This window comes from Anabas testudineus, chromosome 13 (genome assembly GCF_900324465.2).
Source record: "Anabas testudineus chromosome 13, fAnaTes1.2, whole genome shotgun sequence".
In the NCBI taxonomy this organism is placed as follows: Eukaryota; Metazoa; Chordata; class Actinopteri; order Anabantiformes; family Anabantidae; genus Anabas; species Anabas testudineus.
Genome location: NC_046622.1, coordinates 17,937,672 through 17,964,432, shown reverse-complemented (window position 1 = coordinate 17,964,432; position 26,761 = coordinate 17,937,672). Strand labels below are relative to the sequence as shown.

At 41.7% G+C, this 26,761-nt stretch overlaps 1 protein-coding gene across 2 annotated transcripts; it reads left to right on the top strand.

The window, feature by feature from the left end:
- Positions 1-4,950: 4,950 nt before the first annotated feature.
- egln2 (egl-9 family hypoxia-inducible factor 2) lies at positions 4,951-16,897 on the top strand. Of its 2 annotated transcripts, none has more exons than XM_026366699.1 (6): positions 4,951-5,237; positions 5,813-7,296; positions 13,691-13,810; positions 13,973-14,109; positions 14,875-14,942; positions 15,090-16,897. In XM_026366699.1, exons 2-6 carry the CDS (start codon positions 6,037-6,039, stop codon positions 15,140-15,142), a joined length of 1,638 nt encoding a protein of 545 aa, XP_026222484.1. In that variant the 5' UTR covers positions 4,951-5,237; positions 5,813-6,036; the 3' UTR covers positions 15,143-16,897. The 2 variants fall into 2 exon arrangements, with proteins under 2 accessions (XP_026222484.1, XP_026222487.1); XM_026366702.1 differs by lacking the exon at positions 4,951-5,237 and adding an exon at positions 5,245-5,405.
- The last annotated feature ends 9,864 nt before the right edge of the window (positions 16,898-26,761 follow it).

The window sequence follows — 26,761 nt, the reverse complement described above, 5'->3', positions numbered from 1 at the left end:
TCCATGGGAGTGAAATCCATCCAACGGTTGTTAAAGTAAAAATCATTACAAAGAAAACTGGTTTCGGGCCGACACAGCATTGTGAAGATCACCATGAAAGCTGGCGGCCTTTAGGGTCACCTCTGTAGGAAGCTCTAAAAAACAGTTTAGATGATGATTTGAACTCCACGCTGTATATTTCTCCATAGCTCTCCGTGCTATTTTAAGGAAGGCTAGCAGTGCAGTTGATCCTCAAATTCCCCGGCCTTACCACTTCACTAACCCCTGAGACACTCTGTCCTCTCCACTATCACTCACTTTCTTTTCTCTCTCACTTCTTCCGCTTTAGTCAACAAACCCTCTTCCTCCTTCTGTTCTCCCTTTGCTGAGATTCATTGTACAAGTGCTGATCATGAAAATTAACGATGTTTCACCTATTTTGTTTCTGTAATTAAATTTTTTTGTTTGTTTATAAAACAGACATCACATCATTCAGAGCTATTTTACAATTACAATTCCCAACTCATTTTGTTAATACAGATTTTTCCTTCTTATGTTTTGTAAATCTGTGTCTTCAGTTATCTTCTCCTCTTAAGCTGCACAATTGCTGGTTTACTCCATCTTGTCTCTTCTTTTACGCACTCTGCATTGTCTACATTTTTCAAGATCTGTCTCACAACTCCTTCTTAACCAAATCTCTCTGTCCTCACACAGTGTCTTCAGCTCAGCCACATGCTTAGGGCGGCTTGTGTGAACGGCTCTCCTGAGATCTGGACCATTCCAATAGGCAAAACATGAAAAGAGAACCACATACCAACTCATTTGCTCATTTGCTTTATCTTGCCATCATGAATGGGAACTTCAGTTCTCAAGTTTATCAAGACAACCTTTAGGATAATTAGGCTTTCTGCAAGCTGCAGTTCTGAGGGAGCCCTAAACATTTGTGTAAATCTACTACAGAATGAAGTTGGAGACATAAAATCCATCTTTTGGAGTGACCCAGTCAGAGCCCAGACCTCCGTCCAGTAGAAATGCTGTGGAATGACCTAAAGAGAGCCGTTCACACCAGACATCAGCCTAGAAATATAGTGTTTATTTAGATTTGGGACTTAACTCTCTATCCTCACCTGCCACACCTATTTCTCTCCACTTCTTCTCTAATTAATAAATAAATAACAAATTGCCCCATGACACTCAGGTCCCGCTGTCTATTTTTAAATTAATCATCTAACTGGCATGACCTTTATCATTCATGTTGCCAGGCATCCAGCCGCGCTGGGAGCTTTCGTTCTCCACTCTGCAGGCAAGCGTAAGTGAAATGTACACAACAGCATACATTTACGTACATTTGTAATATTCTACATATAGAAAATGACCAGACTACTGAGACTTTATAGACAAAGAGGATAACAGTAAAACACACACATACGATATTCATATGGTGAAAAAAATATATACATATTGAATTGTGTTTCTAAGCCGTATTGACCAGTAAAAACCAAAAACAAGCATGGCTACTTCTAGGCCTCGGCTATCTGTTAACCCTTTGGTGCTTAAATCATACTCTGCTTGATTTCTCTAGTGTCAACAGTAAAGAGGAAAAAAGAGAGAAAGAGAGGGAGAGAAAGAGAGAGAGAGAGAGAGAGAGAGAGATAGAGGGACAGAGAGAAGTATACGTGCAGAGCTGCACTCGTCTGTGTTACACAGTCTGGGGGATTTCAGCCAGCTGCGTTAGGAGCACTGACCTTGGCAAAGAGTCCACTGTTTTTCAGTCCCTGGGACAAACAAGTGTAAGATATAAGTGTCAGCTGGTCAGCAGACAAATAATTTATTGACATTCATAAACAGAGAGCAATGACTGAGTAACAAGTCGGTGAGCTGCAGTGAAGTGAACAAGTCCCCAAGAAGACAAAGGCAAAAAACAAATCCCACATCTTTTTACAGATACACAGGTGTACTGTATGCTGTCGCGCCACTGCGCACTTTTATTTTGACGGGAAACATCATAATGTACAAACGCTACAGGATACAGGTGTGTGAATGTGTGTGTTTGTTTTTTCCGTTTGATCTCCTGGTACATGGGAGCCCTGTTTCATTTTGAGGCGTTGACGCAGTTTCTCACATTCTCTTGAATCTGTTTTTCAGTGACATTATTGAAGGCTAATAGTTTGCACATGTATGCACTTGTATTCATGTGCTATATTCCCACCAACGTTATCAGGTCAAAGTTAAATCATTTGGCGTGGATTCAGTATTTTGTGGACTGTTAAAACAACACCTTGGGCAATGTGGGAACTTGGTATAGATGCTCTTCCCCACAATCAAAGCCAAACGATGAATCATCCTTCATCTGCCCTGCTGCAGAAACAATAGTATCATTCTTGTTGTAATATCTGACTATCTTGTTTCTTGGCCCGGGCCAAAACTTTGAGGGATTGTGTTTTTTCTTGCAAAAGTGAAGAAATTCTGGTGAACTGTGTTCCAGTGGGAAAAAGTCACATTAAACTTCCTCATTACATCTTATTTTCCATATCGTGTGCATAAAAATTCCATGTCAGCCACAATAAAACTCGATTGGCTCATTACCAATAAAAAGACCAAAGCAGTGGTAGAATATTAACAGAAATTAAACTGTAAATGCTATGTTTCAAATGTGTTTTATGCTCTCGCATCAAAGATAGCGACTACTCAATCTCCATTGTATGTGTTTGTTTATGCATTTACATACAGTCGACATCATACTTTGATCCCACACATGCTGATGAGTGAGCACGTGGCTGCTCGCCAGGTTCATCTAAATGAGACTCGGACACAGAGGAAGCAACGGATGAATGCAGCGTTCCAGAGTTATGTCAATACACTCTGTCCCTAATCCCTCAGGGTGAGCCATTAATCCAAGCACCCTAACCCCTGTCCTGGCCTTACAACAGCACATTACCTCGCTTCCTGTTACACAAACATGTATTGTAGGTGACTAGTAATGTGGCAAATGTAAGCAAAGGTTTAGTGCTCAGGGTATGGTGGGTCTGGTATCATGGGCTCAGAAACAGACACATCAAACAGACACTCACTCCCATTACTTATACAAATGGCTCCACACTATACAACAGCTGTCTGCCACTCTCCTGTAATAAATATATTACCACCACCATACCATGTCACAGGGCAACATGGAAAATTAATTGTAGATGATAGAGGTTAGTCAGTCATACAGATTTGGATTTTTGTTTCACTGTTGCTGTATTTTAATAGATGAAACCCAGTTTCTAGAAACAAAGTGTAATTCCTCTAAAATACAAAAATAAATAAATAAATAAATAAAATCTGGGATGTCTTAATTGGATTTTTTCTCTCATTTCAGTGACCAACTTAATTGTGTTCTGTAATTATAACCGAATGTAGAGTTTGATGTCGGCAACACACTCAGAGACAGGGTCATGTTAAATCACCTTTCCTATTTTTAATCATTTGGAAACTGAGGATACTAAATGTTGCAGTTTTGCAGGTAGAATATTTGGACACAAGACTTTTAGCTGCTCAACATTTTGTGGACGCCACTGTCTGACTCTCCTCCTCATGATGAGCCAATTACTTTCATTAGGAGACACATCTGCACTGCAGGCAGGCCGGTTAAGCACATGCACTCTGCCTACCCTCTTGTAACACATGTAGAATGAGGCCTGGCATTGTCCAGAAATATCCACTAACATCTTGCCTTGATGGTAGTATATATATATATCTAACATCCCCCTATACTCCACCGTGTACTGTACTTTGGCACACTTGCAAGTCAGGCATGTGGTGGGACAAGTTTCCGCTATTTTTTAGTTTGTCTGACACAAGCTCAGGCCCAGAGAGCTCTCAACAGCAATCCTGGAGTTTCGAGTACATTTATGGATGCAGTGGCATTAGGTGACAACAGTTTTCCAAATAGTCCACTCCATTTGGCTATATTCGTCATGTTAGCGTGACAGCTTTTTGTGCAACATCGCCTGAGAGATCAAAGGTCACACATGTTAAATAGTGCCCCTGACATATATGCACTGAGATTTCTCCAGAGTCCCTTAATCATTTTACAGTACTGTACTGTGGATGGTGAAAGACCTAAAATCTTTGCAGTCTTATGTTGAGAAATATTCTTCTTGAACTGATTTCACAAAGACTGAGTTTCTGGTGGATGCTCATTTTATAACTAATTATGATATTCCCACCTGCTACCATTCAACATGTTAAGTAAAAAAAAAAAAAACAGTTTAATTGCATCTGACTAATGAATTAATTCCACTAACTAACTACAGCATACTTGATTATTGTTGTGAGAGAGGCTTTTGCCTGTGTCACTGTCACATTGTGTACAGTGCTAAAGTACAAAGTGGAGGTACTTTATTATGTCCATTGTGTGTAAATGTGTTCTTCTAAGCCACTACATCTGAGGGGGGAAATACTCAGTCACATTCATTTGATAGCTTTGGTAATTGTTTAAGATAAAAAACACAAGATAATTAAAAAAAAAAAAGGATGCACTAATATAAATAAAACTACAGAACATACTGTTCATTTACTGGCTCCACTTCAACTACAACACTAAAATTCTACTTATGAAATACTAGAAATGCTTTAACACCAAATGTTTTCTTACTTTTAATACTTCACATTTGCACCAGCGTTGCATCACACAGTTGGTCACTTTTACTTGGATGAATACTTCCTCCAGTGCTGGAGAAACTGTCTGCACTGGTTTCACTGGTGTTTGTTGCTTTCAAACTCACATTTGCATTTGACTGGGGGGGGGGCTGAATCAAATAAATAAATAAATAGTAATAGCTGTATTACTGCAGACTGACAAACAGCTGGGACCTTTTTTTAGTTGAGTTATTTCACGGGAGGTTTCTGCAGTGGAAGGTTGTAGTCACATGGCCTGTTTGCATCTGAAAGACTGGGGGGTGGAGGAGAGAGAGAGAGAGAGAGAGAGAGAGCTGTGGGTGGAGGAGGAGGAGGTGGAGGAGAAGAAGCGGGGAGACAGAGACTAACAGGGGCCGCGCAGCGACCAAACGGACAACACTGGTTTTGGTGTTGGAGGGGGGCTCCGAGCGTCTCCCCCCGTCCCTGTGTGGGGTTTAATGCGCCGGCCGCCGTAGAACCGACACAGAAACTGGACGGTGCGAGCACACGGGCAAGACGATCCCGGAAATAACAGGCGTACACTCCGCCTGTCACGTACGCTCGCTGAGGATTTGCATTGCTGAAGGCTGCTGAAGGTAAGAAGACCTGGAGCCGCAGATGGACACGTTTCTGTCGCTTTTTTTTACCATTAAAAGCTGCGAATTCAGCCGGTTTGACTAAACTGAATTAATGCAGTGATACAGCTTGTAATTGTTCATGTGTAAGTGGTCAAGGAAGGTCCCGAGGAGACGGCTGCTAAGTTGGTAATCAATAGCTGATAGAGATATTTCCAATATTTAAAGAGGTGTTTCAGTTCAGCCCGGGCTCAAATACAACTGTAGAAAACGATACTTGACACACAAACGTGTCCCAAGTTCTCATTTTGGTTTAGTTTCCTGTAATAAGTGGGTTAAAGTGAGTTTTAGGGTGCCTTCATTGTTTAGCATTGTCATTCTTTTGAAAGTCGGCAGCGGTAAATGATGTCACCAACATCTGGTGTGATGACAGTCAGCAATAAATGGATTAATTAATAATTTAACGTGTCTCCAGGAGGTCGAGTTAAAAGTAGAGAGGAGTTAGTTCGACCAGAAACACCGCAGGTAGGCCACACTGTGACAAGTGGCCTGTAGCCTCCTATTAATAGGCCTGAAGTGTATCATTTTCTCCACAGATGTCTTCCCCAGCCCCGACATGTTCATAGGACGGACCCAGAGGGACACGCAGCTTCAGGGGGTTCAGCACGACTAGTGGGCGACATGAGAGCAAACCCGGGACCTGGACATGAAACTTCCTGTGCGGCTGTGTCGGAGCTCCTCTCTATCACAGAAAGCAGCGGCTCAGCTGGAAAATGAAGCGAGGACGTGAGCTACGTGCGCATCCAGCAGACGACATGAAATGGAGAGCTTGGGACACGCGGACCTGTTAAACCCAAGCGGATCCGTCGCGCTCGCAGCTTCGCCGGAGAAGAGACCGAGCAGCCAGCAGGTCGTCTGCGGAGCGGCGGACGTCCACCACACGTACCGAGCGGACATGGGGCTGAACGGCTTCTGCTCGGCGCCCGTCGGGAGTCCCACGGCCGCGGAGCTGCTGGCGGGTCTGGCCTCTCAGACCGACTCTGGGATCTCGGCCCCGACCAAGCAGGCCAAAACGGGCGTGCCGGTCTACGGCGGCGGGGTGGTGACTCCGTGCGCCACCGTGGAGGGGAGCCACGCAGGCGCTTTGGCTCAAACACCAAACGGTTACCCGGCACAAATAAAGGGGGTGGCCGGGGTAAATGGCAGCCCTATGTACTCCCTCACCAGCAGAGCCTGTCTGGTGGAAAATGGGGAGCGGACAGCCCACGAGAAGTGCCCTTTAACGATGAGGAGGATCAATGGTGATTTGAAAACCAGACAAGTGCAGCAACAGAAACGGAGAGGTGGGGAGAACCGGGACTTGGGGTCAGAAACTCTCAATGGTCTCGTAACAGGGTCACCAGACTTAGGTGCTGCTGCGGACCCTGCTTTCCCCTCAGGAGACTCGGACTTCAAACGGAGAAAACTGGCTGATGGAAGTGTTGCTCACAAGTCTCCAGAGGCCTCCAGAGTGGCCCGAGCGGTCGCCCCGCTCACGGCCAACACTGTCAACTGCAGCAACAGCTCCCACAGCAGCCAGATGACTATGAATCATGTCCACTGTGTCACTCCCCAGTCTCCTATGACCCCTCCTGCCCCACATACTAACCAGCACAAAGGGCGTAAGGTGGCTTCTTCAGGCACACCAGCTACACCCAGCCAGACCTCCCCTGTGGAGGCTAACAGTATCCCCGCGGCACTGGGCTGGTCAGCAGAGCGCATAGCCCAGCAGTACATCATACCCTGTATGAAGTACTACGGCATCTGTGTGAAGGACAACTTTCTAGGCCCTCAAATGGGCGACAGGGTCCTGGAGGAGGTGAACGTCCTCAACCACAGTGGAAAATTTCGGGGCGGGCAGCTGGTGAGCCAGAAGAACATTCCATCGCGAAGCATCCGGGGCGACCAAATCGCCTGGGTGGAGGGACGAGAGCCCGGCTGTGAGAGCATCGGGGCACTGATGGCTCACATTGATGAAACTGTTATGTACAGCGCTGCTAACGGCCAGCTGGGCGACTGTGTCATCAATGGACGCACTAAGGTGAGAGGAGGGGACAGCTGGGCTCAGGGGTGAGAGGGAGTCAGGCAGATTTATGTTTTTAAGCTGAATACAAGAGACAAGTTACCAAAAAGCCAGTGACATCAGTAAATTTTGAGCCAGCAGTTGCTTGTGGCATGTCTGCTCTTCTCCATCTTTGCTTCTTTAATGCAGGCATGTCTCTCTCTCTCACACACACACACAGAAACACACCTCACTGAGAGAGCTTCAGGTAGGATATCAGGAGGTGCACTGCTGTGTTTCTGGCACGTGACCTTGATAAGGCAGCATGCGGGCTAAGTCTTCCCCTAACCTGGCCCTGCGCCTGAGTTTAGACCTACCTAAGTTTGCCTCCGTCTCTGCCTTCAAAACACTGGTAGCAGGAGAAAAAAGAAAAAGCTCTGCGTCTGTATCTGCTCCGTCATCACAATATCTCTGCCTTTGAAGGCAAATTGCTATATCTCTACTTTCACCCATACAAACATGTTTGTTTTGTTTGTTGTTTTCCTTCCTTTGTCTCATAGCTTATGCCACGTGAGCAGTTTCTTTTTTTACCATGACTACACCACATGCCTCAGTTTATCTTTTCCATTTGACATGTTTCCACGTCTACACATATTTGTTAAAGTACTTCATGTAAGACAGTCTTACAGTGAAGGACTAAATACACTGTAACTGTTTGAATCTTTTTTCATCATATTCTGCAAATGGCAGAGCCCGCTGTATTTTGAGTCCAGGACCAGCACCACCACTCACTCCCAGCTGTGACACATTCCTGTGTTATCTCAGACAGGACATGTCAGTGAACCATTCTGACTGAAGTCTGGTTTATTCTCCATCCTCTATTTGTACATTTTCCACATTATCCTCCCCTGTAACAACAAACTCTCAGATAAAATAACTCAGTCAGACTTTCTATCTTTCTCTGTGTTAGCTACTCTGTAATCTGTAGCTGGAATAGTATTTTTCTCCATCTAGTACCGTGGCCTGCTTCCCTATCAGCTGTGAGTTAACTATTACATGCCAGTCTAGACTATTACCCAACATGTGCTCAATATTTCAGCAGCCCCCTTGTTTAGTCAGGATTTACTATATAACAAGTCCAGACTATGCACTGGCAGGGATATTGTTATCCAGGTCTTGATAAATGTTAATGAAGTTGTGTGAGTGACGCATCAGTCTTAGAAAACGTCAGTTCAGTGGTTTTGCACAGGTTAAACTCTGTCCCAAGTGGCTAATTATATGCAGGAAACATCTTGATGAATACAGTATCTGATCTGAAAAGCAGATGCAATAATTAGGGAAATTAGCTATAAAAGAAACAATGGAGTAAATAATTCAGAAATATGTGTGCCTTTTTTTTTTTTTTTTGCAGTGTGGTAATCTGTCATATTAACGACTAAGTCAACATACACTAGTAAGAATTCAGCTAAAACCACCTCTCATCAGAAGTCCACCCATAGCACCTAGCCTGTGCTTTGATAAAATGAGAGCAAAAGCCAAAAAGTGAAGAGACCATGATATAATGGTTGAGCCAATCTCTGCCTAATATTTAAATTGTTAAATATCTCAAATTCCTCTCTTGACCCTGTTGTGCTGCAGCTTCTTTTCTGAATTGAAATGAACATAATTAAGGAAATCAGTGACACACCAAAGCTACCACCTCGTATTACATGTCTGTTTTGTTAAAAAGATGATATATCGGGGGGAAAAAATCTCACAAGGACTAAAATGTCATTTGATTGCAGCTTTCTTATTAAAAAGAGCATTGACAATAAAAATGTGTTGAATCAGGCTTCTGCTTCTGTATGAGGACAGGTAACAACCCAAGGAAGAACAAAGAAAAAGAAGAGTACTGTTGTATTAACTGTCTCTGTTACCAACTAAATTGTTCACATTTGGTTATCTGGCAGGGTGATGACTGAGTTATTCCCAGGTGTTTGGTTGCAAAGCTCCAACTGTTCCCTTGTTTGATTTGTCCTTGGTACAAATTAGGAAAAAAAAAACAGTTCAGTGCAGTACAAAATGTCCTGACTGGATGTTCCTGTGGAGGAGACAGCATAGTGATAGATACAGTGATGGAGTGTCCACAAGAAAGAGAAAGCAAAATGAAAACGGGATACCCAGGGAGGAGTTGTAACTAGACAGAGGGTTTGCGTCGTTGCATCGTTTCCGCCCCTTCTTCTCTTTGTCCAGTCGACTTGTCCCTCAAACCTTATTTTCTTTCAATCCATTAATTTTTCATTCTGCTCCCCTTTTTTCTTTCTCCTCTCCTTCACTCCACTCCCTTTCTCTTACATCTTATCAACCCCCTTGTTCACTACTTGGACAAAATGTTTCCCAGCCGTTACCTTGGTAACAGGCCCATACAGAGAAGAGCGGCGCATTGTGTATGAAAGAGATGGAGAGAGAAAGAGAGGGGCCGGCGATGCCCAAAATAATGCATCACCAGCAGTGGGTAATGTTTCTGTACCCTGACTCCTGTTCGTCAGCAGGAGCCAGGTTTCGCTGCCTGTGAGACATACAATAGGGCTGTGCTGTGTGTTAACAAATTGAATAGTAGTTCAGTTATTAAGGCTCAAGGTGACGTTGGGAGAGTCTTGTATTAAAGCGAAGAGCGACACAATTCAGCGATACACGAAGAGGGAGTGGATAGACCGAGAGTGAGAGTGGTAGGGAGTGGGGGGTGTGGAGCATGAAGTGGGAGGACGGTGTTGAGCGAGAGTGAGAATGGCGATGCAGCAGAAGCTTAGGCATAAGGAGAATGTCTGCTGCAGCAGCATGTCCTCAGATGCCCCTCTGAGAGCTCGGCAGTGCCACCATGCAGGCAGGAGCCGTACACTAATGCACACAGTGCAGCTACAGAGCTCCTAGCTAGCTTTGTTTGCGTTTGAGCCTGTGAATAATGCCTCTGTTTTTTGTTGTGCGTGCCATTGTCTTCAGACATTACAATTAATCTGAACTGAGTAGTCTGGTGTATTTCATTTTAATTTCTAGTGTAAATGCATTAGAGCATTAGCCTTTTCATTATCGATAGATCATGTCAGTCATATGTATACCAAGTATGCTGCTGTTCTGTTTTTTCCAGTGTGAGGATTTGTTGCTTTTCTCTGTTTTACCTCACTTTAATGTAATTGTTGGTTGGGTCAAACAAGCAATTTGGAATCCCTTGACATTTTTATTGTAAATCTTTGACATTTTATAGACTAGTGAAAAAAATAATCATCATCATAATCTCCTTGCTACCTCTTGTCTTTTAGATGTCATGTTTTATTTCCATTGTGTTGTGTTGGTGTGTGTTAGAGTGCCTGCATCGTGTAAAACATTAATGAACACCCCAATGCCTCCTTTTTTATTAAAAAATCTCAGAAGCTTGTGCCGAATTTCCAAAATCTATCTATGACTGGATATGAAACAAAACGTTACTAAAATGCAAGTTGATTGCTCTCATGGACATGCTCACACCCACAGAAACTCACCCGCATGCAGGCATACACGCAGCGTAGCTCCACCCTAATATTCAGTGGTGACTCATAGTGAAGGTCATTGAGTGCATAGCAGGATTGACTCAGAACGGCTGCGTATATTTTCCGACATTTTTTATTTTCCGTTCACATAAAAATACCCTTTAGAATATCAATAGTGTATGATAGTTGAATATTTTATTGTGTTTGTATTTCACTATTTATCTTCGATGTAAGCTTCAGATAGAAATTCCTCTTACATATGACCATATGCCAAAAACAGTAAACAGCGCAGCAACTTGTACTTTATCTGTTTTCCTCATGTATCTGTACCAGTGGGCTGTAGAGAGACACACACACACAAGCAGATATCTCTGAAGCCTGTACAGTCTTCATGTGACTCAGCATTCACTAGACACTGATACCTTGTAACCTTATTGACTCTCATATGGTAAGTACGCTCCCCCTTAAACGCAGATCAATGTTCTCTGTAAGTCTAAACCAGTCCAGTGTTGTTGTTTATGTTGCACTAAATCATTATCCCGCCTTTTGGAACCAATAACTCTGAAGTGATTTCAGCTGAGTAATGGGCAGTGACATGAATCAGGTAGGACAGCACAGATAAAAGTGTGAGCTGGGGTCAGCAGTCAAATAGTGTAACCATAAGGTGCAGTCTGTACATATTCACATTGGACTTGTGTGCATTAAGATGAGTTTCTGCTTCTCCTCAACACATACTTAATGTATACTCTCTCACACACACACACACACACACACACACACACACACACACACACACACTATATTTGTTCAGCCTTATCTAGCCCCTTGCTCCTCCGTCATCCATCTTATCAGAATGTGTGTGCAAGCATTATAGTTACTGTATTTTAGTTCTTGCCCAGAACAGCCTGTTCGGCTTGCCTGATCATCACCCTGACAGCCTGGGTATCTACCTAGCACTGCCATTACGCCGTTAATGCTGGTGCCCGGCAGACAGGTGGTTGGTGCCAATTAGACTTTAACTTTGTGTGGGCACAGATCTGATATGATCACAATGTGCTGTGTCATGCTGTGTGACTGAGTATTTTGTGTGTGTGTGCGTGTGCGCGTAAGCAATTGAAACAGTGTGGCTATTCTAGTAATGTGTGAAGATGTTTAAAAGGCGTAGGGTTGGTTTATCATAAATAGCATAAGCCTCCTCCTAAATTATATGCCTGTCTTGTGTAAGATTTGAGGTAGACATTGTGTGTGTGTGTGTGTGTGTGTGTGTGTGTGTGTGTGTGTGTGAGAGAGATGTGTTTATGCTGCAGGCTAGGGGCTCAGCTATCTGGTTTGGCATAGTCCATGTTAATTACAGTTTTTAACAGTTTGAAAAAAAAAAAAAAGCTATTTTTTAATACATGCACACTCCAAATAACCACACATTTGAGTAACTTTTAGATTAGACCCTGCTACAAATATCATCATCATCATGTTATCAACAACAGCGGGTCGTGTGTGAACCTGACAGTGACAGCAGAGTGCTAAAAGCAGACTCCCAGCTCCAGTTCATTGTCCTCTTAGAACAGGGTCAGTGAGTTGGTGCACTGGGGGGTTATCTTAATGTCTCGGCTCTTTGCCATATCAAATGAAATCAGGTGAAAAGTAGTGGTAAAGGTACCCTGCAACAAATCTAGTCACTGTTTCTGACCAAAACACACGATTAAATATTTGCAAAGCCAGTTTTTGGAAAAATAAAATGGTATGGTTAACATCCATTTATGTTGTGTCCTTTCTCAAAGCGTGATCATCTGAGTGACTGTTGGATGAAATGAAAATCACATTCAGATCATTATGTTCTTGCACATTTTTCTCTGTGTACATTGATATATTCAAGTTGATGTCTGAGGTTTGGCTGTCATTTGGAGCTTGAAGCAAAAGGTCCGGAGGTTAATGAGCTCTGACTGCGAGCGTTGGTCAGTAATGAGAGCTGACAATAGCGGCCAATCAGAGTCACTGACAGTACAACCGAACTCGCTTGGCTGTGAATGAGGAGGGGAAACACCAGGAGAAAGGAGGGCAGTGTGCTCACTGACTAAAGCCCGCCTACACAAAACGTACTGTCGCTTTTATTTTGATTTCACAAACAGTGAGATTTATACACTGTAATATTAGAGCTTTAATGATAGCGTCAGGCAAGTTCAGTCGATACTACAACACCGCAGAACCTGTTCGTCATGAATGACAGCGTCCCACAGCTGAGCTGAAGTTATGCACTGCTACTTTTGCTTTGCATACAGAACATAATATAAGAATATAAGTCAAGATGTTTGACAGTATCTTCCTTTTGTAGTCAGCCTAGAGAGATAAAAGAGAAGTTATTGCTCTACACACTGTCAACTATCAACACCTAGGATCTGTCTCTGCCAGCATAGGCTCATGCTAGTCAGAAAGTGAATAAGCTGTAGTCGTCTCAGCAGAAACTGTGTGGAAATGGTTTACTCTGACCTGAAAGGTCAGCATGATCCTGTGGTTTAGAATGACGTAGCTCTGTATTCAGGTCATTTGGTGGTGAGCTGATGGCAAAGTTTGTCTGGAAGCCTATAGAGTGTCTACAGTCACAGTGCTCTTGTGCTAGCCTTGGTCTGGAATGTGTATTGACTAAAGAGCTCTCATACAGGTCTCGCCTCCCTCAGACTCTCCCAGCAGCTTCACAGCCTCTAAAACATCGACGTCAAGCAGGGGAAATACCAGCGTGAGACCATTGTTTGAACCTGGATACTCTATGTGCAGATTGTTTGGTCTCTGGAAACAGCTGAACTCTGACACATTTCTCTGCTCTTTTCCCTTCTCGTGAATGCGTGTGCTTCATAAATTACATTAAAGAATCTAATACTGAGCATTGTCTATGGTCTACAGTGACACATTCCTAATCCTATTCCTTCTGTTTTTAGGCCATGGTTGCTTGTTACCCAGGGAATGGAGCAGGTTACGTCCGCCATGTTGACAACCCTAACAGTGATGGACGCTGCATCACATGCATCTACTATCTTAACAAGAATTGGGACGTTAAGGTACACTTATTAAGTATTTATTTCTGGTAAAATATATATAAATAAAACACAAGAAAACAAAATGAAACATTTGCAGCCCCAGAGAGTTACTTGTAAAACTTTATTTTGCTACAGATAAATGCAGTATGTTGCAAGTAAGAGACTGTTGTGTGTGTTTTGTAGAAACAAGGCGGGTTACTGCAGATCTACCCTGAAGGCAGAAATGTGGTAGCCAACATCGAACCTCTGTTTGACAGGCTGCTCATCTTCTGGTCTGACCGCAGGAACCCACATGAAGTGAATCCAGCCTACGCCACTCGGTACGTAACTCTCGTACTGGAAATCCAGGCCATACACACGTACATGCAAATTCATGTAAAATTGTAGAATGATTTTATATTGTATGGAAAGAGACAGGGCACAGTGCCAGTATTGACCTTTTGAACTGTTTACTATAAATTCTTAGTAGGTTTTTCAATAATTAAACACCAGAAAGCACAAGTAGGTTTTAAATGTTTAAAAAATGAGCCCAGCAGGTTAAATAAAGACACACTGGTGCCTCTCTTTTGAGCTTTACCTACTGAACTCAATAACTTTGCTTTCTCACAAAACCAACAATTCAAGATTCTGTGTAGGGAAGCGGACTGATGCAAGCACTTCTTATTTACATCAAATTTTCGCATCCATCAAGCGCACATGACACATACCACTTCACTCCACCTCCTAACTGCTGGGGGGGGGGGGGTGGGGCCCGGAGGCAGGAAGTATGTGTTTCCTGAAGGGGGGTTGCTGGGAGGGAGACAGGAGGAAGGTTCGATTGCAAGACTCGTGCTGGAGAGGCACAGACATGAGAGACAGGAATAAACAACACAGCCGCACAGGAGAGACCAGAAACTGTACAAGTTAACTCTCTGCTGCCCAGGACTCTGCTACCTTAAACAGTCTAGAGTCCAGCGTCTACTTATTAAGACCTGTAGGATGAGACATCATTTGTATTCTGTGTATTCTATTCAGTCAGTTTCTGACACTAGAAAATCTTGAATTTCTGCTTCACATTTCAAATATTTTCCTCTTGTGTGTTGCAGATATGCCATCACAGTCTGGTACTTTGATGCCAAAGAGAGAGCAGAGGCTAAAGAGAAATACAGGCTTGGTAAGCTCCTTCACACTCCTACTGCAATGTTCATTTCACTCTCTTTCCGGACTTGTTTCTGCTACTGCCTCACATCTGGTTATATTTGGTGCAATTTAATGTTGCATGTGACTAATATGCTCTTTTCTCTGTTACTTGTGCCCATAGCAACGGGACAGAAAGGTGTTCAAGTGCCTGTCACTCAAAACAGCAGGACATAAATCTCAACTAATCGCTGAAGAGCACTCTGAAAGTATTATGTGCCTTCCCGAACCGCTAATGGACTTTGTGATCATAAAAGGAGACACAGTTAAACTGTCAGTCATCGCTGCGGCTCCACGCCAGTCTTACATCGTCAGCTGTCAGATTGATGTCACAGCCTGTGATGTAATGTTTTCCTGCCATGTGATCTTTCTGCTGATCAAAGATATGGCAGAGACAGAGCACAGACTGGATTGTATGTCAGAGGTGACAAAAAAAAAGAAGCAAAAACTTTGACGGTCTCACGGAATCACAATGAAGACTAAGTGGGAAAAAAAATAGACTTTTTAATTTTATTTGTGGCAGATTTGCCTGTTCAGTTATCAGTGATGTTGTGATGTATTGAGAAATCATTGTTTTACTCTGCTCTGTTGTAATTTTGAATTCAAACACGAGGAGCGTAAATGATGAATCGGTGGACAGACGATGGGAAAGATTGGTGCGCAGAGTAGAAATCAGTGGCGTTATCCCTGCAATTCCTTATTACCCCCCTGTCTGTGGTGTGGTCCGCTTGTCTCTATGTGGGCAAGTGTGTACATGTGGTCAGTGTAAATACAGAGACAGAGGAAAGTAATAGCCGCATACGAGGCGTCAAGTGGTAGTCGGCCATGATACAGTGGAACGTTGCCCTGTCGTCTGTTCACGGCAACTGTGGCTCAAGCACTAAACGTTACAGGGATGTACTCACAACTTATAACCAGTGCGCGAGGACAACTCTACATTGTAGTTATCACTTTGTATAGCACACTAAGTAGAGTTCAAGAACTATTCCAGGTGTTTATTACAATATCTCTGTAAGACAAAAAAAAAATGCTACAGCCTCAAAATATTAGTGTGTCAACAACACTGAGAATCCAGCATGAACATTTAATTTTTGTTAGTAGTAGTTTCAGTGTGTGTAACAGACCTTTCGAGACAGAACCTAGAGTGCACAATTTTTCTACACAACTTTCTGTTTGACTGAAATACATGGCTCACACTTGTCCAGTGACAGAGGGCAAACCAGGGTTTGATAAAACGGAGTATGTTTTGTTTGTTGCAGTGCATGTTTGTGTGTGTGTGTGTGTTTGTATGCTGATATGCCTGTGTGCAGGTTCAGCTCAACTCTTATCCGTTCTTAACACGATGGACAGCTGTATCACCAGTGTGGACACTGACGAACAAACTAGCCCTAGAGAAAATCGCGTTCGCACACACACATAAAAGATGGATAACGACACTAACACAAAATAAAAAAAACAATGAAATGACAAAGATATACTAAACATTATGTAGCAGAATTAAAACCACAGCCAACCTGTACACTTGTACCATTTATAATATAAAGCACAGAGCTTACCGCGTGTCTGTATTGCAAGGTGAAACCTGCTTGTGTGTGAGACTGAGCATTTGTGTGTGTAAATGTCGCACATGATTGTGACGATGTCCACTGTCTCGGAAGAGGGTTGCAGGTATTGTCTCACTGTATGCTAGATTGGTTAAGGAGAACTTTTGTTTAGTTTTGTTTTTGAAAGCACTTTATTGTTTGAAATGCCATGAGCGAATGAAATGAGAGGGAAAAAAATGACAAAATGCAGATTGATGCCTTTATGCTGTGGATAATATGGTCACTCAAATGCAATAGAAACTAAAACAATGAGAACAAATAGAAATTGATTGCCTTTTTTAAAATTGGATTATTTAATTAAAACCTGTCTGTTTTTGTACGCAAAGAATTTGTAATTGATTTACTGAAGGAAAACCTTATTGAGCTGCATGTGTCGGACTGAGAGAGGACGCTTTTCAAAATAAAATGCAGTCAATCTCAACCATACGCTTTGTGAGGGATCAGAATACTATAAACTAAATGGAGATACAAAGCATACAGAGATAAGGGATGAAGTCTAGATACTACTTATCAAAATGATTTCAGTTTGAACATGCCCTATCCTTACTGTGAAGGAGAGAGTACACAAATGCTATTGTACACTTAACTTACAAGTTGAGATACAAAGTCTTTAAAGAGAGAAATGTGTAACTAGCAGTATATTTACATTAGTGTAGTGTTTTATGACTGACTTTAAGACTTTATGATCCACATCTCATTGACACTTGGCAGAGAGTGACTTGGTCATTTCTAGAATGTGCTCAGGTCTCAGTTTACCAGTATGTGACAGCAATATCAGCACTCAGATAAAGGTTAAACTTTCCACTCTGACTCATAATGCAAATGGCATCTAGCGGTTTACCATAAACAGATGCTCTGCATTGAGTAAATGATTAACGTCTGTGCATTCAAACTCGGCGTGACTGACTCCGCAAGGGTGAATAGACGTGTCCAGGTTTTGTCTTTCATTATTCAAATATTTGAATTAATAAAGGTTTGCGATCTATGAACAGAAAAACAGAAAGACACTCACTGCTCATGCGTTCTTAAGTTGATAAAATGACATTCAAGGACAAGAATGCTTTGGGTAGCTGACTGACCACAGCTCCTAGTTTTTGGGCCAGTGTAAATACTTTCCTACAAAGTACTGAACGTACTGAGGAATAAGTAGTAGAGCGTTTTCCTAAACCAACTGCTTTACTTGGATTTTAAGGTCAAGGTCAAATTAAAATGGCAGTTTCACAGGAACCAGCAAAAACTACTTCAAGGGATAAAAAAACTAAATTAAATCAAGCAACTGGAAAAAAACACGCTGCTTAAAATGTCACAGGAAGACCCGCAAACCCAGAATCTGCTTTGACAGTGCTCGCCACGGCACCACTGTGCTGCCCAGTACAAAAGATTGAGGTGCTTTACTGTCGGTACCATCACAGAAGTCACGTCAGCCAGCACACTGCTGTACAGCCCGAGTCATGAAGAACTCATGTCAGCGATGAGAAGAATGAGCGCGAAGCCTGAGACAGATGTCACGATCCCCACTGAGTCCTGATGTCACCATCATGGAGTCGGTCTGGATTCAGAGACAGAAGCCACTGAGACAAAAGGCTTAGCTGTCATGTCGCTTGAGAGCCAACCTGGGAGAAGTGGAGCTGTTTTAAAGGCAGAATCGCTGAGATCAAAGAGCTGATGATTAGATCGATTGTTTTTCCTGTTTACTTTGCATTAGTTGACTCATTAATAAAACAATTGTTGGCGCTATTTTTACTTTTATTGCACTAATTCCACTTTAACCTTTGCACAGTGCAACATTTGCTGCACAGTGCAGGTTTCCCAGGGAACTTTAGATTTCTTGAATGATAACAAAGAATATGGATATATACAGTAGAAACACAAAATGACTGACAAAAGCCAGAAAGGATGAAGGAGTTGTCAAAAAATAGGCTTTGCTCATAACGTTTTGTGTTGATCAATTAATTGATTTATTAATTGATTGTTTCAAGTCTAGACGACAGATGAGTTGATAATGGGAATAGCAGTGGACTTTCCTGCATTGTTAGTGTGTTATTTAATTGTTTTTATAGTTAGTCACATAATTTAATGTACAGCTCAGATAAGATCTCTAATACAGTTCAGCAGACAGAGCCTGTTTAACACAGACACACACAGTGGAAAGACAGAAAGACACAACATGCATATCAACGTGACCTTTTCAGTTATCACCCTCATGACACTGCAGTGACGTCTGCCGGCATCACTGGACCCCTATAAACACAGTGACGCTAGCACAGGAACGTTCATTAGTGTATTTACACGCGTGATGCATGCACAAACAAACTAGCTGGCTGTAGTAAAAATGTGGATGTGAGCCGAAGCTCTCTGGTGGCTTTTAAAGAATTCACACCCTGCTTTTACTTGTTTTCAACATTTCTGACATATCATAGAGATGTTGATCTGAGAAATGAAGAAAAAAAGATTAATCAGTGATTCAAATATTGGTTAGTTGCAGTGTAAAACAGTCACTGGTTATCAGATTCACTTTTGTCCATGTGGCAGCAGAGGTTTAGATAACGTCATGGCAAATATTTGTAGTTTCCCTCCACCTTGTGGTTTTTATCCTTCATGACAGCTCAGCTCTAGTTCTTCCTGTAGTGTCTTGTGTAACCACCAGAGGCCAGTACTAAATATGGAAATTCTTGTGTAATGAGTAAACCCACTATATTGGAAGTGCACTTTACCCTTTTTGGGGTTTGGCTTCATATAACTCGCAGTTTCTCACCTTTCTGGATTGAACATACTGTGCTCGAAAACACACACGCACACACACACGCAGAGCCCTGAAAACACACTAGTCACGTCCCATGGTATAAGGTGCCATCAAAAGTGTGGGCGCTATTGTGATGGAAAGTTTTCCCTACTGACTTTTTTGTCACCCTGTCTTTGTAAAGAAGATGTAAACATCATCCATATCACATAGAAGTAAATGTTTTTAACTTTACTGGCATATTCACAGGGAGATTTTAGGCTGTTGGCAAAATGATGCAATTCTTCCAAATTATTACTCAGCCTATAAAGAGTTATATTACAATGCTTTTAATTGGAACTGGGTGTACAAACAGACTTAAGGTGTAGCATGTTTCCTGCTCAGATTCTAACACAGGTTCAGACAAAGACATGTTTTTTTTTTTTGCTCTTTTGTAAGTTTTTAAAATGTCTTCTGACTCACCACTGTTTTTGATGTAATCTGATTCTTTTTATTATTTTATTTATAACAATATAATAATGTTTTACTGTGATCGTACGCTGTTATCTGATTAAATGATTCCCCCTAGTTTGAATAGGTCTTTTTATGACGGATTTGTCCATTTATTATTATTAAAAAACAAAACACAGGTGTTACAACACAAAAGGAAGTAAGATTTACTGTATGTCTGCATCACAGCTCCATGACCACTGTTGCTTAGATGGCATGCAAATCTAAGTAATATATCTTTGAGCTGCACCATCCAGACAAGAGAAGCTGGAGACTATCAATGAAAACAGAGTAGTTAGTCCAGAGTGAGAGTGCGCACTACTGTAGACCCACTGGAACTGCTCATGTGATACAAATGCAGTTAAAAAGTCAGTTAAACAGATGTGTCAGATTTCTCATAGTTGTGCTCCTTGATGGGCGCTCGGCCGTAGCAGAGCAAAGAGATAACAGGAAGTTGTCCATTTCCACGCCTTGCTCAGCTCGGTGTACCGTACCTGCCCTGTATATTGTATTTTCTCTGCTTGATTCATGTTGTCTTTCCCATGTGGTGCTTTATGGTAGTATCAGTGTGGACCAAGAGGTTTGGCACGGGGACAAGGCAGGTGGAGGAGTGGATCCTCCCTGGTTCACCCCAATAGATGTTTTTTTTTTTTTTTTAATTTATCTTAGAATTAAAACCATTGGGTGTAGAGATAACGATGCTCTTTGGGAGACTGATAATGTCCTTAAATCTTCAGGATGATGTTATATTCCACAGTAGATGTGAGGGGTTTTTAATAAGTTTCTTTGTGAGATAAGATGAAAAAACAATTAAACAAACAAACAAACAAACAAACAAAAAGGGAGGAGTGTGCAGTACAGAAATACTGTGAATATGCACCAAACCAAAGACTTTACTCTGAATCTTATAACGGAAATAGTTACGTTTTATTTGTTGTCTCGGTGTAGTTATGTTACTGTGTGATTGAATAATGATTGGACACTGGGGATTTTTTTTATCTTTATTGCGGAAATAGCATTCACATCATAACTTCAAAACAAGAACATCAGGAATGTTCTCCCACAGGACCTTCAGTGTGGATGTCGTGGGGACATTTCTGTGTTCTTGCAGTCCACTTCTTGTTCTCGTGCAAACATCAAAGTCTTTGCCCCCCCCCCATCACTGCTTATGGAATTTACCTGCAGGTGGATTCACATGGAATAATAATAATAATACGAGCAAATTTGGATGGGTTGTAGATTTGTTTTTGTGAAAATCCTCACTAAACATATGCAGAAACAACTGTTAAGCTGATGTTAGGAAGAATAAACTCTGCTCCGCTGCGCTCGTCTATGCTCCATCACACTCTGCTCAGCCCTTCATGTATTAACAGCTAATAGCACTTACTTATCAAGCACAAATTGATGAAATTCTGGTGGTCACAAGGTTGAGCCTTGATTAATATCATTTAAAATTAAATCCATGTGATCTATGCACAGTATCTCTCCACACATTTTGGTCACCATTTGTTACCATATACAAATCACAGCTCTCTAATACACTGTGTTCCAGGGCTCAGGATAAGAAGGACTCAAAGACACTGACTAAAAGTTCAAGTGGACTGGCAAAGAGGGGGGGGAGAGTCAGAAAGAGTACTGGAGGAACGGGCAGTATCTAGAAGTCAACAACGTGCAAACAGATGATCTGGGTAGAAAGAGAAATGTGACAAGTGTGTAGACGCTGAAAAGCAGGCAAGCAGTCCAAAAAAGATAGCAGGTAATTCTGGACCGCTATAGAGGCACAGTCAAAGTCTCGCACTGAGTAAAGAGGTATGAACTGGTGTATATACTCAGAGACTTATTAGTGAATGAGGAACAGGTGAGCAGAGAAGTGGGGAAGGAGGCGAGGGGAAGGAAAAGCAAGACAGGTGGGACAGACAGAGAATGAACCGTGTACTGTTTCCCAGAGAGCACCTTGACACTCAGCAGCTTTAGTGGGAAAATGTTTTGTGAAACTAAGGTTAAGTTGTTTGGGATGAACAAACAAGACATGGTTGTAGTCGGGTGGTGCAGCACGACAATGACCCTCAACAATGAAACCTGAAATCTACTGCAGAATGGCATTTAAAAAGGAAATAAAGGAAATAAATCTTGATCTGTCCAGGCTGCCATTCACCTGATCTCACTAGCACATCATTAGGTGAAACATTAGGTTTCCTTTCGTGTCTTCTCCGTTGTTTCGTTTCTCTCTTTGTCTTAATCATGCTGTTTTCGTCCATTGCCTTGTTTCATTTCTGTTATTCCCTCTTAGACAGATTTTCCATAGTTTGTTATTTTTTCCCCCCACCTTTCAATGAGACCCGTTCAACATTTAGGTTTCACATTTAGACATCAGTTACAGTTCATGTAAAACATCTTTTTTCCATTTGTATTATTTTCATGTCCCCTTACAGGTGACCTGCCTGCATGCCAAGGAACACTGTTTTTCCTGATGATTCACCCTCCCCAACTATATTTTTCACACAGACAAAAACAGAATGAATGTCTCATGGTAATGAAGAGCTGGACACGTGAATGCCACACCTGTCAATCACAGATTGCAGTTTTAACACGTATTGTTACTGCAAACGCAGATAGAGAAACTGGCTTCTAGACGTTTTTAAACTATACTTGCTTCTCCCTCCAAGCCAGAGAAATTCAGTTACCTCTGCTAAGTTTTGGAGCATTCTCATTAATTGTAATTTCATAATGACGACCTGAAGCACTGAGTGGTGTCTGACAGAGTGTAGCAGAGCAGGTAGAGTGAGGCCTAAATGGAGCATAGTGGTTGGATTTCAAATCTCTTGCTAGGCCTAGCCTTATTCTGAATTGTTATTCCACCAAACAAAAAGTTTTTAATTGCACTGTAAACTTTACCAAAGTAACGTTTCTTGGGAAACATTAGTCTAACTTCATATCTAATGTTGGTAAATCTCCAAAATTGTACTTGAACCCTAGTTGGAGCCAGGTCAACTACATTGCACATTTCAACTCATTTAAACTTTTTCTGACCAGAAGTTTTTAACTTAAAATTATGAGTTAAATTAATTCATTTCTAGTGTTCACTCAACTCATTAAATTAAGTTGATACAATACAAAACAAATTAGCATATTACTAGACTTTCCAGTATGCATTTGTTAATTTGTACATTCCATTTGTTATTCTCAGTATGTTAAACTCAAATAATGCAGTTTCTATTAATATCAAACGTACATTAGTTATTAGACATATCAAAGATAAATTAACTGAACAAAACTTTTTGAGTTGGCCTCAAAACTCCAAAATTCAGTGCAGTAAGTTGCCTTTTCTCAACCTTTTCTTTTTTACAGTATAGTTTTAAATAAGTACAAAATACAAGTACAAAATAAGCATGTAGTAGCTTTACTTGCAACAGTGTATTTCTACACGGTGGTTTTCTACTTTCACTGATTAAAAAAATAGACAGGTTTGGAAAAGTTTTATTTTTTTGTCAAAACACGTGTCTGGGTGTGTACCTCTGTTTCTAGGATGTGCAGTAATAAAAGATGAGCCTATTTCTTATAAAATGTTGTAATTTTGGTTTCATTTTGAGAAACTGTAAAATTGTGTGTTTTTTTTTTCCCAAAAGATCATTGTGTTCTCTGACCTTAGAGAAAGGACGACATAATTATAGCTTCAACCCAACATCTTCCTGCAGAAAGACAAACAGAAGGACAAAAAAAGAGTCCTAACCTTTGATAATGTGTAGGGTTTATTCCTTCATTCAAACTGAAACTGCAGGTCTATGCTCTGTAGGACACACAACACAGCCTTTAACATGTCCTCTAGTAAGGTCATATCTATAGTTGCCATAGCGATGGATTTCCAGTGAAGCATATCTTGTGAGACAGTATGACACTATGACAGATACACAATACAACCTATTGTGTATCTGTCATAGTCAAAATCAATACACCGTCTCTGCTCATATGTATATATATATATACATATTTGGAGTACACACAGTACATATGAGTACCACAACTGGATCTTCTTTTGAATGTCAGTATGTTTGTGTGTGTAACACATCATATAAAACATCTCTAAAACCAAGGAGATGGTAGTGGATTTTCAAAGGTCTAAACCCGAGTCAGTCAGCCAGAATATAGCCAGTGAGCATTTGTGGTGCAGACAATAAAGTGGAGTGAAGCCTATAAATATCAAGGTGTGCACCTGGACAATTAGTTGGACTGGTCACTTCATACAGATGTGCACCATAAAAAAGGGGAGAGATGTCTTTTCCTTCTAAGGCACCTTTGGTCATTATACATCTGCAAATGTTTTATCAAACTACAGTAGCAAATGTGCTGTTTTATGCTGCTGTTTGCTGGGTAGGCAGCATAAAGAAGAAGGATGCAGGACAGCTGGACAAACTGATGCAAAAAGCCTGCACAGTGACATGAATGAGGTTGGACTCACTAGAGGCTGTGGTGGAGAAACGATAAGGAGCATTATACAATACACCGACCAGCCCCTACACAACATCCTGAGGGACCAGAGAAGCTGCAGTGGCTGCGTTGCAGGAGATCCGTCATCCCCACAGCCATCAGGCTCTACAACACCGTAGCCAACAGAAGATAATAACTAACTACTTTTACTGTCTTTATCTACAAGACTACCTGAATTCAAAGTTTATCTTATCTTATCTGAAAGTGGACTGTTTTACTGTTGTGTGTGCATGTGTGTGTGTGTAGTAAGACAGGTGTACAGTAGTTAAGAATGACTGGCTAGACAGACATCGATGTGCATGTGTCTCTGTGTCCCGGGGGAGCCATGCAGTGTGGCTGTTCTCACGGGATGGGGTGTCTCTGCACACCTATCCCAGGGGCATTTCCAACACAACAGGAGGCTTAGACTGTCTGACCCCTCAGTCTGACCTCCGCCAGGTCCTCTCCGCTGGGCCCCTCAACCTCTGTCTCTACCGGCGTCTGTGTAAGCCCCCTCGGCAAGATTCTTTCAGGTCTGCTTTGTGAAAAAGCAGTGGGAGAAATATTTATGTTACACTTGCACCAACGTCTGAACGATTGCAGTATCAGCCGGGCATAAATCCAGCAGTGGAGTCCAAACTAAATGAAAGTGCCTGTGGTATCAGATGTTGCAGATGTTGAGCAGGACTCTGCTTGGTGTAAATTAATGTGTCCACTCCGAATAGAGGAACCTGACATGGTGAAAGAAGAATTTGATTGCAATTTCCTCTAAACAAGAAGACACACAGAACTGGTGATGAACATATTAGTTGAAAAGTGCAGGCAATTTCTTCCCTTTTGAAATCACTGTATTGCAAGAACATGTTCCACTGGTATTCATGGTCCCCCGAGGATTTAGGATTTATGGTGATGTAACTTGGTTTTAAGATATCTTTTTTTTTTTTTGAATGAACGGCCTTCTACATATTCATGATAAACTGTACAGGTGCACTAATGCACCAGATTGTAGTTTGTCTTTGGCCAGGACAGGATGATTAGTTGGTAGTAAGCTGTGTAGGACAGGCTTGGACAAGCCTAAGAGCAGGAGTAATACAGCACGGGGGCAGAGGAAGACGGTGACTACCTCAAGGCTAAATCGAGGGGGGGTAGTATTTTTATATCAGCTTTTCAGATCACATTTGTCGGATGACACTAGGAAACTGTCATTGGTAGCATCAGTTTTTCTAATTGACATGGCGGCACTGCACTTGATCTAAACTATTACTGCAGCTAACAGCTTGGGCCAACAGGCATTACTGGCTCCAGTAAGGGGATTAGACTGCCATGTGGACTCACGCACTGAGAGGGAGGGGCAGGGAGGGGACAGAGGAAGTGAAATACATGGCGGGAGGAACTCAGATGAATATGGCTATTGAGAGAGTAGAGATTAAGAGCCTATATTCTTTATTTTATTTTAATACTAAGAATATGATAGCTAGTGTTTGTGTAGCCTGTGAGCGTAACAACCTCCAACTGTGTTTTCATTTAGGACAGAGACCTTTAATAGCACTGACTAGTGAAATTATATTAAACAGACTCATAATGACTTTGTGGCCTTCTGTTCCTGATATCGAAGGACTAAGATGGCCGTGATATTTATGAGAAACGTATCTGTGGATGAACACAGGGATTATGAAGGGGGTAAGCAAGAATGAGAAAATGTTATTATTGGGGATCTTCAATTGGAAGAAGGAGACTTTCCTGACCCTGACTTTACCTTTGCAAAAATAATAGAATAAAATAAAATTTTAATGTAATAAAAACATATCTGAAGAGTCAGTGGTTGTTATGGCAACACAGCACCTCCTCCCTGCACCAGCAGCTCTCCCAGAGCTCTGGAGATACAAGATGTGCGATAATAAGCGGGCAACAACAAAAACAGTATAATTCATGTAGCTTCAAATAGGTTTAAAAGGGGGATTGAGATCAATAGTTTCATAATTTAAAAAGCAGGATTTAGCAGCAAAAAACACTTATGCAGCCGTGCAGACTAATCCTGTGGTGTGAATCAGTCCTTAATAGTATTGACTTAATGATAGGTACAGCACAGACGCATTAACATAACCATTTTACAACATACCAGTATCTGCATCAGTATCACAAATTCTAGACATTATAGGCCAGACATTCTACCTCTGACAGAAAGGAGTTTCAACTTCCTTGTCAGTCAACATTGAATAAATATTTCTTACACTGTCATCATTCCAGTTCAGTTTAGCTTGTTGTACGACAGCAGCGGCCGCAGCAGTTACACCGTTTTGTGTACAGCAGCTCATCTACTGCAGGTTGCAGAATTTTGAAGGAACAGATACTGACCTAGTATAGAGCTGTTTTTCATGAAATAAAAGTGAGAGTGAGTTTGACATGAGGCAGTTTTTTTTTTATGTTGCTACAGAGGTTGTATCTACAACAGTTTTTGTTGCTTTGTTTACAATAAAAACCTGATGCAGTGATTTGCAA